The sequence below is a fragment of the Eurosta solidaginis genome, chromosome 4 (assembly GCF_040869045.1).
Source record: "Eurosta solidaginis isolate ZX-2024a chromosome 4, ASM4086904v1, whole genome shotgun sequence".
NCBI classification, from domain to species: domain Eukaryota; kingdom Metazoa; phylum Arthropoda; class Insecta; order Diptera; family Tephritidae; genus Eurosta; species Eurosta solidaginis.
This window is the reverse complement of record NC_090322.1, coordinates 192006852-192021042: the sequence shown is the minus strand read 5'-3', so window position 1 is coordinate 192021042 and position 14191 is coordinate 192006852. Positions and strand designations below refer to the sequence as shown.

At 44.2% G+C, this 14191-nt stretch overlaps 1 protein-coding gene across 8 annotated transcripts in view; it reads right to left on the bottom strand.

Annotated features, from left to right (window-relative positions):
- The window catches only part of LOC137250811 (glutathione synthetase-like), a 117223-nt gene that overhangs the window by 1900 nt on the left and 101132 nt on the right, over nt 1-14191 (bottom strand). For all 8 annotated transcript variants that reach the window (XM_067784362.1, XM_067784361.1, XM_067784359.1 and 5 more), the window contains 2 exons: nt 6945-7158; nt 6695-6865 (listed from right to left, as the gene is read on the bottom strand). In XM_067784362.1, coding sequence (XP_067640463.1) covers nt 6695-6865; nt 6945-7158 — 385 coding nt within the window. The remainder of the gene's footprint in view (nt 1-6694; nt 6866-6944; nt 7159-14191) is intronic.

Here is a 14191-nt window from a genome sequence, read left to right as displayed (position 1 = left end):
GGCCTATGCCACCTTCATAGATGCACCTTGCTGCCAAAAAACCCTAGTACCAACTCATTGACACCAGGTACCCCAGTAGCAATCGGACAGCACACTCGACAAAGCCTATATCCTTCAAGGCGCCTTCATCCATCTCTGACTATCAGAGTGACGACTGCCCACTCCCCTATGCACTTCAGAATTCTGCAACTTAATGGTAACATTTTAACTGGGAAGATCGCAGAGATAGTTGACTACATGAATAAAAATAATATCCGTATAGCTCCAATTCAAGAAACAAAGCTAACTGCCAGATCGGATCTGCGAACTTGCGATGGCTACAACATTCATGGGCAAGATCGCACAAGGTGTTAGGGTGGTGGCCTTGCCTTTATCACTCATCACACCGTGCAATATAGTCTATTTCAGCTTAACATCAGCCGCAGGGATAATACCTTAGAAAGTCAAGGCATAACCATCCAGTCAGGCGATGTTCACCTAGAAATAATTAAAATCTATATTTCCCCTACCACCTGCTGTCCAAGTGGCTATCGCCCTGATATTAGTACGCTACTCTGTGGCGAAAACCGCCTTATCCTTGGCGATTTCAACGCTCACCACGATCTCTGGCATTCCAGCTTGCCAGTCGACAGTAGAGACAGGCAGCTAGCAGAGCAAATAGACAATATGACTTTCTGCACTATAAACGGCGATGCCCCCACCATAATTGCAGGTAATTGCCACAGCTCGCCTGACATCTCAATCGTCAGTGCAGGGCTCATAAATTGCGTTGAATGGCACCGATGCTTACTTAAGCTTCTGATCACCTGCCCATACTCCTTTCAATTGAGCGACCTGCCAATTTTATCACCTCTGAAAAGCGGACTTTCATTAATTTTAAAAAAGCCAATTGGGAAAACTACACAACCTTTACAAATCTTTTGCTGCCCTTCCCGTTCCGACTGATGTCCGGCAAGGCGAGAATGCTTTCCACAAGGTCATCGCTTCAGCTTCTGCACGCTTCATTCCGGCCGGTAGAATACCTGAAATCATACCGCATTTCCCGGCCGAAGCCGCAAATTTAGCAAAAGAACGTGATCTTGCGAGACACCTCAACCCTAGAGACCCCCTTATTAGGAGTCTTAACTTGTATATCATGCGGCTGGTAAATGAACATAAACATACCAAATTAGAGGAGCATCTAAAGAACTGCAACCTCTCTGCGGGTGTTGGTAAATTGTGGTCAACCGTCTAATCCAACTAAACACAACGATAAAGTATCTATAGCCTTCGGTGATAAAACTTTATCTGATTCGAAGAAATGTGCGAGCGGATTTTGCCGACAATTTATAATGCATTCTTCTGTAGACAAAGGCAGACGTCGTGCAAACAGACGAGCTCATAAACATAAACACCACGTCCCGCCCATTACCATCACCCCATACAGGTTGAAGCAATCATCCGCAAGGCCAAGCCCTCTAAGTCGATAGGCCCCGACGGAATAGCCATGCCAATGCTTAAACACCTTGGCGATGAGGGAATAAAATACCTCATACATGTTTTCACTGTCACTAGAATCCTTCGTTATTCCCGAAAAATGGCAAGGATAATCTCGTTAGCTGGTTTACCAGGCGAGTCTTATCGACATCATACTTTCGCCAGTAGCAAAGACATTGGAAACCGTTTTGCTCCCTCATTTCACTGCAAATCTTCGCCTAGCCACGCACCAACATGGCTTCTGTAAAATGCGCTCATTGCCATTAACACTCAGATTAATTACGGATTAAATCAGCAAAAACTCCATCATAAGACGGTGCTCGTGGCACTTGACCTGTCAAAAGCTTCTGACACAGTCAGCCATGGCACGCTACTCCAAGATATAGAAGGATCACACCTTCCTGCTTGTCTAAAAAGATGGGCCGCTAATTATCTGAGTGGTCGCCAGGAACGAAATTTCTAAACCTAGAAGAATTAAACATGGGGTTCCACAGGGTGGTGTCCTATCCCCGCTTCTGTTTAATTTTTACATATCAAAACTCCCTTCCCCACCAGAAGGAGTTACAATCATTTCCTATGCTGACGACTGCACGATTATGGCTACAGGACCTGGTCCTTCAATTGATGAATTCGTTTCTAAAATAAATATTTATCTCCCCGATCTTTCCGGTTTCTTCACCTCGCGCAACTTGGCATTATCACCAACAAAATCAACGGCCACCCTGTTCACGACATGGAAGGAACAGATGTCGCAAATATTGGACGTACGCGTCGATGGTGTCACACTACCGACTGTCAGTCACCCAAAGATCTTAGGGGTGAGATTGTTTCGAAAGTACAAAGTCGCAAAAAACTCAAGTCGCTTGCCGGCAGTACATAGGGAAAAGATAAAGAAACGTTGCTAACCACGTACAAAGCAATTGACCGGCCGCTCATGAGCAACGCGTCATCAGTCTAGTCGCCTGGTCTTAAAAATAGACACTGGAAAAGACTACAGATCTGTCAAAATGCTGCAATCAGAACTGCCACCAGATGTCTCCTTATGACTCCCGAACACCATCTACATAGTGAGGCCAAAGAGCTAAATATTAAAGAGCACAACGAAATGCTGAACAAGCAGTTCTTGCTTAATTGTCACAAACCAGGACATCCTAGCAAACAACTGCTTGATTTAGCATTAAGGGAACATCTCCTAAAGCACTATGACGAGATCCGGCGCCTGCCAACACAGACGTTTGATCCAGGCAAGCATAAGCAGGCCCTTAGCCAAATCCACACAGAATTGTTAAACGCCTTTGTCAGGCGCGCCCGGTGAACCCCGTTATTAATATGCAGTATCCCACCCTTGCAGAAGAAGAAAGCACACTACCAAGGGAGACACGAGTCACCCTGGCCCAACTTCGTTCTGAATACTGTAACAGGTTAAACTCTTACTTGTCTAGAATAAACCCCGACATTCGTAATGTATGACATTAGAGACATACACAGAAAAGCGTCGGACTACTATGAAGGGATTGCCCGATGAGCCCCGTTCTTTAAGACAAATAGCCTAAGCCGGCACGTCACTCTAGCTCAACTACGATCTGGATACTGTAATAGGTTAAACTCTTTCTTATCCAGAATAAACCGCGACAAACCCAATGAATGTCCCGCTTGTAATGTATCCCCACATGGTACCAAAAATCTTTTCAATTGCAATGTGGAGCCAACGTCTCTAACACCCTTATCTCTCTAATCCAACCCTATTGAAACTGCAAGTTTGCACGGACTCCCGCTGGAGAATATTGATAGAAATAAGTGAGTGGTCGTACCTATTGGATGGGGTGAAGCACAGCTACAACAACAAAAAAATAAATAAATAAATGTAAGGCGCGATAACCTCCAAAGTGATCTAAGGCCGAGCTTCTCTTCCAATTTGCGTCGTCTGCAAGGCAGATGAGTCCTCACTGAGAGCTTTTCATGGCAGAAATACACCCGGAGCGCTTGCCAAACACTGCCGAGGGGCGACCCCGCTTAGAAAAATTTTCTTCTAATTGAAAAACCTTATTTCAAAAATTTTGATGTTGCTTTGCCCGGGGTGTGAACCCAGGGCATACGGTGTGGTAGGCGGAGCACGCTACCATCACACCACGGTGGCCGCCAACAACAACAACAATTATATATCTGCCTCGTTTTTGTAAGAGTGCTTAAAGAGTTCTCAGCAGCATCCTTAAACGGATGTCCCCAAACAATGAAATTTCTGTAAAAGGAGTTTTACAGCACAATTGAGACATTTCACATGCAGGACATCTAGTGCAAAAAGAAATAACCTTTCTCGGCTGCCATTTCGAAAACGTCAAACCTTAGGCGTTGTTACATAACACACTCCTCATGGATCTAGGGGGTGGGAGGGCGGTATGGCCTGGAAGGTCGCATGTGGTCATAACAAATCGTTCCCGCGATGGTCGGGCTTGGTACCGGAACGTGCCGGATCTGCATCTGGCGAAGGACCATCAACATCTATAACACTCCCCAAGAACTTCGGGGAGTGTCTTTATCGCTACAACAACAACAACAACAACAGGTGCGTGATTAGTGAATTTGTGGAAGCGGCAATATTTGGAAACCGGAAACTGAAAAACCAGCTGGGCACGAGTCCCACAAAAAAGGAGTTGGTCTGTTCACTAGAAAAAAAAAATTGACGAAACTGAACGGCACAAGGATCACGAAGATCGTTGAGGGGGCGAAATCAAAGAAAGATCTGCCCGCATGTTATACTTGCAAAAGGGCCTCTGGGAGGAACTGGAGACTGTTATTCCTCGTGTTCCAATGGTACATGAACCAGATACGGATAGAGATTTAACATGCAAATGTAACAACAACGTGATCCATATGGTTCACATTGTTGTTACATTTGCATGTTAAATCTCTATCCGAATCTGGTTCATGTACCATTGGAACACGAGGATTGTATATCATTCATGGTATGTACAATATTCGACTGATACTAACATATGGCGCTTTAGAGTAATCAACAGAAGGCTGGGAAGATGAGCAACGCACCTCAGGAAGTGTTAACCGCCATCCTTCACTTTCACACATACTGAGAGACAGCGTATACGCACACTACAATAAAATCGGATATTACACGAAGGTGTCGAGCACCGTTGACATCCATAGGGAACCTTAATATCTCCCCTTGCGGGATCCACGGATAAAAGTATATTAAAAGAAATCAATTAGCTAATGCGATGGCCAGGAAAGGTTCAGACCAACCACGATGTTTGTCAGCCCTGTTGTTGTTGTTGTGTTAAACATTATTCAGCCCTCAAGGTGCTTATCGCCATATTTGGATAGAAAGGAACAAGCATCTTAGTCAAAATAAACATCATCGGACATCATCACAGTTCATCGTGCTATTGGGTATGTCGCTCGAACTTTAATTCATATGGGAAAGCAAGTTGTTCATTGGAGATAATAAGTAACAATGTAGTTCATCTGAGCCTTTGACTCTGCGGCAAGTAAGTCGATACCCGCTATAAGACTTAACTGTGAGCGAATCATGTAGAACTGGGTTTCAATATAAAAAATTCAGCATTCTACACCTTTTCCAGTTTAAGTTGAGAAAATTACAATTCAAATTCAGAATTTCCAACTTAAATTCAGAAATTTACAATTCAAGTTCTCAAATTTACAATTCAAGTTCAGAATGTCCAATTCAAGTTCAGAAATTTACAATTCAAGTTCAGAAATTTCAATTTAAATTCAGCAATTTGCAATTCAAATTCAGAAAATTACAATTCAGGTTCAGAAAATTACAATTTAAATTCAGAAAATTGCTATTCAAGTTCAGAAAATTACAATTCAAGTTCAGAATTTCCAATTCAAGTTCAGAAAATTTGTCGGGTATTTTTTTTTTCATCCAATGGAAATAAATGTATGTAAGATGGTATCTATGTGTTAAGGAAGCATTGGACATCTTAACTCGTCTAAATCAATTTTGCGAGAGAAGAAAAAAGTTCTCGCTCATAAGTAGCCATTGCAATGCCATCCAGCTATATTTTTAGCGTCACAACCATTGATCTGCACTGAGTATGACAGCAGTGATGACGAAGATATGACCACTTAAACAGTCAACGGAGCCTCCACAATCCCGGAAGTAGCGTATAGGTACTGTCTGCATAGATCTTGGCGCCATATGTCAAAATATCTCAACTTATCCGCCATCATCATCATTCATCATAATTGGCACTTAATCGCGATTTTAGCAGTTTCGTAACAAATCATGCCAGCTTTCCCTGTTTCGCGGTAACTGACGGCGATTGGGAGCACCATGAGAGGTCAAGTCTTCCTCCACCTTCGCAACTCTGTGGAGGTCTCTCCCTTCCACTGCTTCCAAACTGCTGTTTCGACTGAAGTACTTTCTTGGCCGTAGCGTTATCATGCACTTGTTGGAAAGAGTTGTTCTCCATTTGATTTCAAGGTTCGGGATGTACACACCTTGAAGAAAACTTGGGGTCCACTATACCCAAGCCACCATTTTGGCAACATGGTCAACGAAGCATCAACACTTCCGCAAGTAACATATAAGTATAAAATTAATTAATTAAAATAACTATTGAAATTTAACGCCCTACTTATAAATTTCTGAATTCGAACTGTAATTTTCTGAACTTGAAATGTAATTTTCAGAACTTAAATTGTAATTTTCTGAATTTGAATTGTAATTTTCTGAACTTGAAATGGAAATTCTGAACTTGAATTGAAATTTTCTGAACTTGAATTGCAGTTTTCTGAATTTAAATTAGAATTTCTGAACTTGAATTGTAATTTTCTGAACTTGAATTGTAAATTTCTGATAAAATTAATTAATTAAAATAACTTTTGAAAATTAACACCCTACTTATAAATTTCTGAATTCGAACTGTAATTTTCTGAACTTGAAATGTAATTTTCTGAACTTGAATTGTAATTTTCTGAACTTGAACTGTAGTTTTCTGAATTTAAATTGGAATTTCTGAACTTGAATTGTAATTTTCTGAACTTGAATGAAAATCTGAACTTGAATTGGAAATTTCTGAACTTGAATTGTAAATTTCTGAATTTAAATTGGAAATTCTGAACTTGATTTGTAATTTTCTGAACGTGAATTGAAATTTTCTGAACTTGAATTGTAAATTTCTGAATTAAACTGGAAAAGGTGTAGTTATCTAAAGAACGTAAAGCATATTTCACATACCCTCAATGCATCTGGAATGTCAACACCATATATATTATTCCCGCCTCCTTCGCGTTGTGGCTTCAAAACAAAACGTTCAGGTTCCTGTAAAGCCATTTCATACGCGGCATTACCAGCTTCCGTATCATCTAGCGCATAAAGACCAGTGAATATTTCTTTTACTGTCTTTACCTGTAGGAAAATATGAATTTAATTGTTTCACAAACATTATAATTAATCTTTATGAAATCTTATATAATAAGTTTATTACCTGCTCAGGATCGTTTAAAAAACGTTCCAGCATTGCGGGTTGGGCAAGAGCTTGTTGCACTTTTTTGGTACCTGCCAAATGATAGTGTATTGAAGGGCATTTAATTGCGCGTGAACATTCCATCATGTACCGGGCATCCCATTCATCTTGGGAAGGATAGTGGGCAGGTTCATAACCAGCACGAAAATATATGACAGCCACTTCGTGTTCACCACTGTAGAGATTAGTAGTCATAAAAAATATGGAGTTCAATTCTTCGATTATGAATATGTGGAGTTTTAATTAAGCAGCAAAGAAAAACTATCAGTCTTGTATACGAATGAGGGATTCGTTTTTTATGACGACTTCGTAATAAGGCTTTCAAAACTGTGAGGCATGGGCACACACCAAGAAGACTTCGTACGGAAAGTTGATGTCCATATCCACAAAGACACAAACGAGCATCAGGAGTTACTTTACTTTCACTCTTTGAATTTTGCGGCTTTGTTAGGGTTGTGAATAACCTGCATTAGAAGTTTCTAGCCGATGACCAGGAGGGACCTTATTATGTAACTCGATTGCCTGGGGTACCTGGGTGGCGGGACCAGGTGACCAGTTTCGACAGTCAACCTTAGTGCAACAACTCTATTCACCAGAAATTACAAGGCCCCTGAATTTAGAAAAGCCTGAATTAGGGGAGCTGATGCTTTCTGACGAGGCTTAACACCTTACAATCATTTTTCACAGCAAGCTGTCATGGAGATTTAATAAAGAATGCAGTGCTACTAAAGGTTAATTGATATGTATTGTTTCTGGGTGGACAATTGGTTGGGAGCTCTCTCCAGTATGGTGATGTCATGGTAAAATAATATTGTAACGAATTTAGAGAAATTTCGCTTATTTGAAATCTTCTGCTAACGTTCGAATCGCTAAACTGTTGAATAAATCACTCCAATATTCTGTATTGGTCTTTATTAGACTACTTTGGGAGTAGTACAATTATAAAATTATACTTCACTTCGCAACTGATAGCGTTTTTAAATCAAACGAACTCTTCAGCTTGCGCTACTTTTATATTCTCTGTTGCCTCGTCAGCATATTTCTCCAAAGGTCTAGACGTTTCACCTTCTAGAATCTCCTGCTTGGTTACCAGCGATACCGGGCCATCTCGGGAAGTATTTATGGCCTTACCGCAGTAAGGGGCGCTGCTGTGGCGGACGGTTCTTTCCCCGTATATAATACTGGACCGCTGAGCCCGCCTTGTCGGGCAGGTGGTCGTACGACCAAGATGAACAACTCATTACCTGAACGTAATAAGGAGGATGTAAAGAGGAGGACTGAGTCGCAATCCAGGGACGACAAATACGAATTAAGCGATGCGTCGGACTCGGGGAGCGAGAGTAGTGCTGATTCAATGAACTCCGTGTTGGAGAAGCACACAAATGAAAACGGAGTAGAAGAGTGGAGAAGGGTACGGAGCAGAGGAAGTAAAAGAGCTCTCTCGCAGTACCGTGCAGCACTAAGAATTGTACAACGCTTGGGAGCAGTGGTCGACCCAACAGAAGTGGAGATCGAGCGCTTGGAATGGGCCCATGAAGCGGTAGAAGTAGGCCGAAGGCAGTTCAAAAGGTTTGCTGCGAGAAACCCTCGGTTCTGCAACCGGTACGAGGAGGAAGAAGCGTCGAATGGCAGAATGAAGAGGCAACGTTCGGCAGAAGGCGACAAGCCTGCTTTCAAGAGGCAGAAAGGACCCAGTCCTAGAGCCGCGAGGCAGGGCAGTCGCATAGACAAGACAAGTAGGCCCAAAGCTGTAAGACAGATTGGTTCCAATAGCGAGGTAGCAACTACCTCGAAAGCTGCCAGTCAGAGGGAAGTTCCAACTACGGAAGTAGGAGATAAGCCAAAGGGAGATAACGCTAAGACTCCGGCTTTCTCGGAGGCGCTAAAGGGAGTTAACGCGAAGACTCCGGTGTTCTCGGAGGTTCCAAAGGGAGATAACACTAAGACTCCTGCTTTTCCCGAGAAGATGAGTGATGTGGCAAAGCAGTCACTGACTGTGGCGCTGGTTGATCGTAGCAGTCCGTTCGGACAAATGACTACTGAAAGGTGGAGATCTGTGGAAAGGGAGCTTATTAGCTTAATGCTTAAGATGATGCGGGAACAACCAAGTAAGCCCCTTCCAACCTTTGATTCGGGGGGATGGTATAATGGTGTGAAGATGATAGCGTGCGACAACATCGCGAGCTTGCGGTGGCTGGAGGAAGTCGTTCCAAACCTCCAAAGGCCAGGCACGAACGCGCGGTTTGAGGTGGTGGATAAAGCGCAAATCCCCACGGTACCAAAAGTTAAGGTATGGATACCATGCGTGATGAAGTCGGAGGATACACTGCGACTTCTGCAGAATCAGAATCCGAACATACCGACACAGGATTGGAAGGTACTTACTGTATCTCGGCCTACCGAGGATGGTCAGTTCTACATCTTCCAAATAAACAAGCAGGCGGAGGATATTTTGTACACGCAGATTGGCAAAATGTCCTTTGGCACTGGCAAAATTTACATGCGACTCAGGAAAAGAAGTCCCGAGGATAAAAATCCTAACACGCTGGAAGTGGGCGAAGTCGAAAAGGACCTCAGAAGCCTAAGGGAAAAAAGACAGGTGGAGGTCCCCGACGTCACCACGAACGTGCTAGAAGAGGACCAAACGCTAAATGGTGCTGTGACTCGCACAGAGGAACACACGGCACAACATTCACGAGGGGCTGAAGGGCGCCTCGAATACTCTAAACCAAAAGGGCAAGAGGAGGACGACGACGTCAAGACGAAGGTGCTGGAGGGGGACAAACAGCCCAATGGTGCTGCGAGCCCTACAGATAAACCTCCAACACAGTAAAGTGGCGTCGAGCGAACTCCTCCTAACCCTTGAGGAGGGTTCGTTTGACGTGGCGCTGATCCAGGAGCCGTGGCTCTCATCGGGAGGAAAGGTTTCTGGACTTAGCGCGCGCGGGTTTGGCGTTTACTACGCACAAACGGAAGGACGGGTGCGAGCTGTAGTAATGGTAAGGAAACAGCTGCATTCATATATGCTGCCTAATTACACCACCGAGGATCTCGTAGCGGTGGCCGTTGAGCAAAAGAATAAGCAGGCATTTATCCTGGCGTCCTGCTACATGGCCCATGCTGCGGAGGTTCCACCGATGGAGTGCAAAAGGCTAGTACAGGAGGAAGGGCGCAAAGGGCGGTTGGTCATAGGCGCAGATGCAAATGCGCACCACAATGCGTGGGGAGGAGCAGATACGAACGAGATAGGCGAATCTCTATTTTGTTACATCCTGCAAACCAATTTGCAGATAGCCAACAGGGGAAATGTTCCTACATACATTGGTCCAACATCCAGCAATGTTCTGGATATTACATTGAGCTCCGAGCGTGATATATCAAGGTATGATTGGATGGTTCTCGATAGACCATCCTTCTCCGACCATGCGTATATAAGCTTCAGCATCCCACTAAAGAGGGTAGAGAAGGGAGGAACCTTTAGAAACCCTAGGGCAACGAATTGGACTAAATTCCAGAAACATGTAGAAACGAAACTGGGACAACCCAAAGAGGTTGCTAATGTAGAGGAACTGGAGGAGTCGAATGAATTCCTAACAAGGACGCTTATGACTGCGTATAACAAAGCTTGCCCTCTAAGAAGATTCAGAGGAAAAGCAAAGCCGCCATGGTGGAGCAATGAGCTGAGTCTTCTAAGAAGACAGGTAAAAGAAATGTTTAAACTCGCAAAGACCGCGGAAAGCGAAGCGTGTCGGGACGAGTACAGGGATCTACTAAGGATCTACAAGCGTGAAATTACCAGGGCGAAGAGAAACTCATGGAAAAGTTTCTGTACGGACATAGAGTGCTCCAGTGAAACAGCACGGTTGAAAAAAGTCCTAGCAAAGGGAAACATAGTCCAGGGACTAATAAAGAAAGAGAACGGGGAATGGTCACGTGATAGTGAGGAATCCCTTGAGGTGCTTCTCGATACACATTTCCCATCGGGAGACGGTTTAGAAGAACCAGCAGACATCACTCACACTTCGATCACGGAGCTAGTGGTGCCGGGCTTGGTGACCGATACCAAGATCGAGTGGGCAGTGAAGACGTTTTCTAAGTTTAAATCGCCGGGCCCAGATTGTATATTCCCGGCCATGCTACAAGTCTCAAGTAGGGCGGTCGTGGAATGGCTTCAAATAATATTCGATGGGTGCATAAGACTGAATCATGTACCGCACTCTTGGAGAACTGCTCGTGTAGCTTTTCTACCAAAGGCGGGGAAGATCGGTCACGTGTATCCCAAAGACTATAGACCCATTAGCTTAACATCATTTCTGCTCAAAACCTTTGAGAGGCTGATAGATGTGTACATAAAGTCCAACGTGGATGAAAAGCTGCTCTCCACAACACAGCATGCGTACACCAAAGGCAAGTCGGTAGACACCGCATTGCATAGGGTGGTAATAAGCATAGAGAAATCCCTGGAATATAAGGAGTATGCTCTAGGAGTCTTCTTGGACATTGCCGGGGCTTTCAATAATGTTGCAAAATGGGCGATTATGGATGGTCTTAATTACATTAAAGTACATCCTGCCTTAATCAGATGGATCGGCTGCATGTTAAATTGCAGGAAGATTACATCACAATGGGGATTGTACGAGGCCACGAAATCAGTGGACAGGGGCACGCCGCAGGGAGGGGTGCTATCACCTCTGCTGTGGACACTGGTCATCAACCAACTGCTCAGGCAATTCGATGAGGGACCCGTAAAACTTACGGCTTACGCAGATGACGTTGCAATTGTCATAAGTGGAAAATGCCTTCCAACGATTAGTTCTTTGATGGATCGGGCGCTTCGGGATATTCATACCTGGGCATCTAATGTCGGGCAGAAAGTCAATGCGGAGAAGACGGATATGGTCTTGTTTACAAAGAGGTACAAGGTCCCAAATTGGACCAGGCCTAAGTTAGGAGCGGTGACCTTACAGGAGAAACCTTGCACAAAATATCTAGGAATCATCCTAGACAGTAAGCTGTCATGGAAGCTCAACGTGGAGGAGAGGGTCAAGAAGGCCTCAACGGCACTCTATGCATGTAGAAGAATGCTGGGGTGTACGTGGGGCCTATCGCCCTCTCTTTCTCATTGGGTTTTTACAGCGATTGTAAGCCCTATTCTATACTATGGAGCTCTTGTTTGGTGGAAAGCCACACAAAAAACAACATACCTCAAAAAATTAGAGGGGGTTTGCAGACTATCGATGCTTTGCATTACGGGAGCCCTGAAAACAACCCCGACGGCTGCACTGTATGCCATTCTGCACATTCCACCTGTAGACCTGGTAGCAAAGAACAAAGCGTTAACGACCGCAACCAGGCTCGATGCTTCGGGGCAGCTTGAGCGCCGACCATATGGCCATAGTAGTATAGCGTCCTCAGTCACAAGACGAACAGACTACATGATTCCCTACCTGCACTTTGAGGGAGATCTTAAGGCCACAATAGAGGTGGACGGTTGGCGCAAGGGTGCGCAAATGGCGGACGAGGCGATACATGTGTACACCGATGGTTCCAAAATAGTGGAAGGAGTAGGGTCTGCGGTAAACTGCGCTGATCCGGAATTAAGCAGATCCTACAGGCTGCCGGATTACTGTAGCGTTTTCCAAGCGGAAATATTAGCCGTAACCAAAGCAGTAGAAACCCTGGAAGAGAATAGCTTAAGCTGCAACCGTGTTAACTTTTATATTGACAGTCAAGCAGCAATTAAGGCAATAATCTCGCATAGCACAGCATCTAAATGCGTGTTAGAGTGTAAGCAGTCTCTGGAGAGAATCGGGACAGGGAGAAGCATACATCTATATTGCGTCCCAGGGCATATGGGAATAGATGGGAATGAAAAAGCGGACGAATTAGCTAAAAAGGGCGCATCTCTTGAAGCTTGCTCCGTAGACGTCCCAATTAGATTGGGCGAGATTAAGCGAAGGCGAGAGGTGCACATGATCGACCAAGCAGAAAAGGCGTGGGTTCAAGCGCGGGGCTGTAAAGTGTCGAAGATTATGTGTAGGTCTTACAACCTTAGACTAACACAGTTGCTTATATCATTAAAAAGAGAGGACTGTAGACTCATGACGGGTATTCTGACTGGACACTGCCTTCTGGCGTCACATGCCTTTAAATTAGGCTTGGTCAGTGATAGCAGGTGTAGGAAGTGCGGGTTGGAGGAGGAAACGATCGAGCACGTTCTGTGCTCGTGCCCTGCACTTGCCAGGCTAAGACTCCAGCTATTAGGAGTGATACAGCTGTCAGATCTAGAAGCAGCAAGTGGCTTAAGTCCTAGGAAGCTTCTAGTATTTGCCAAGAGGACGGAGTTATTTTATAACATAGGTCCTGGTTTTTGATAGGGTTTTTCAGTTTGGTCGTTAAAACAAACTTCTGGTAACACTACGGACTCAATCAGTCTATGTGAGGTCCTCATGGACCGGCCAGTTCAACCTACCTACCTACCAGCGATATACATGTATATTTGTAGTTTATGCGTTTCTCATAGTCATATGCGTGTGTATGTGTGAGTAGCTACTTCGGCTGAGGACTACATATTTGTGTGTGTGAGATAGCTCTTCGTCGCCTTCTACATAAGTGTTTCTAGCTTTAATGTGTACATGTACATAAGAGTAGCTGCTTCATGTTTTTGTTGTTGTGTTGTTTACTAACAGCTTAGTGATGCTAACATTCGTCACAATATTATTTTAAGGAGCGGACAATGCTTAATCCGTACCCGGCTTATATCGTGGGAAAAATTACAGTAGCACGAACGGCAATAAGGCTTCGAGATAAGGGACATAAACTTGTGGCATAAGAGTAGCTGCTTCATGTTTTTGTTGTTGTGTTGTTTACTAACAGCTTAGTGATGCTAACAATCGTCACAATATTTTTTTAAGGAGCGGACAATGCTTAATCCGTACCCGGCTTATATCGTGGGAAAAATTACCGTAGCACGAACGGCAATAAGGCTTCGAGATACGGGATATAAACTTGTGGATCACATAGCAGGAAGGAATTGGGTTAGAAACTAATGTGGGGTGGGGTTATGAATGGTGAAATATTCTACCACAAGCTCGGCGTCAGCCCAAACCTTACGCTGCCCCATCACCACTGCATTTTCCTTCATGCGGGGGCCAGCGCTATTGAGGATGCGTTGGAATTAATGATATCCCGAATTGAAAAGTAATCGC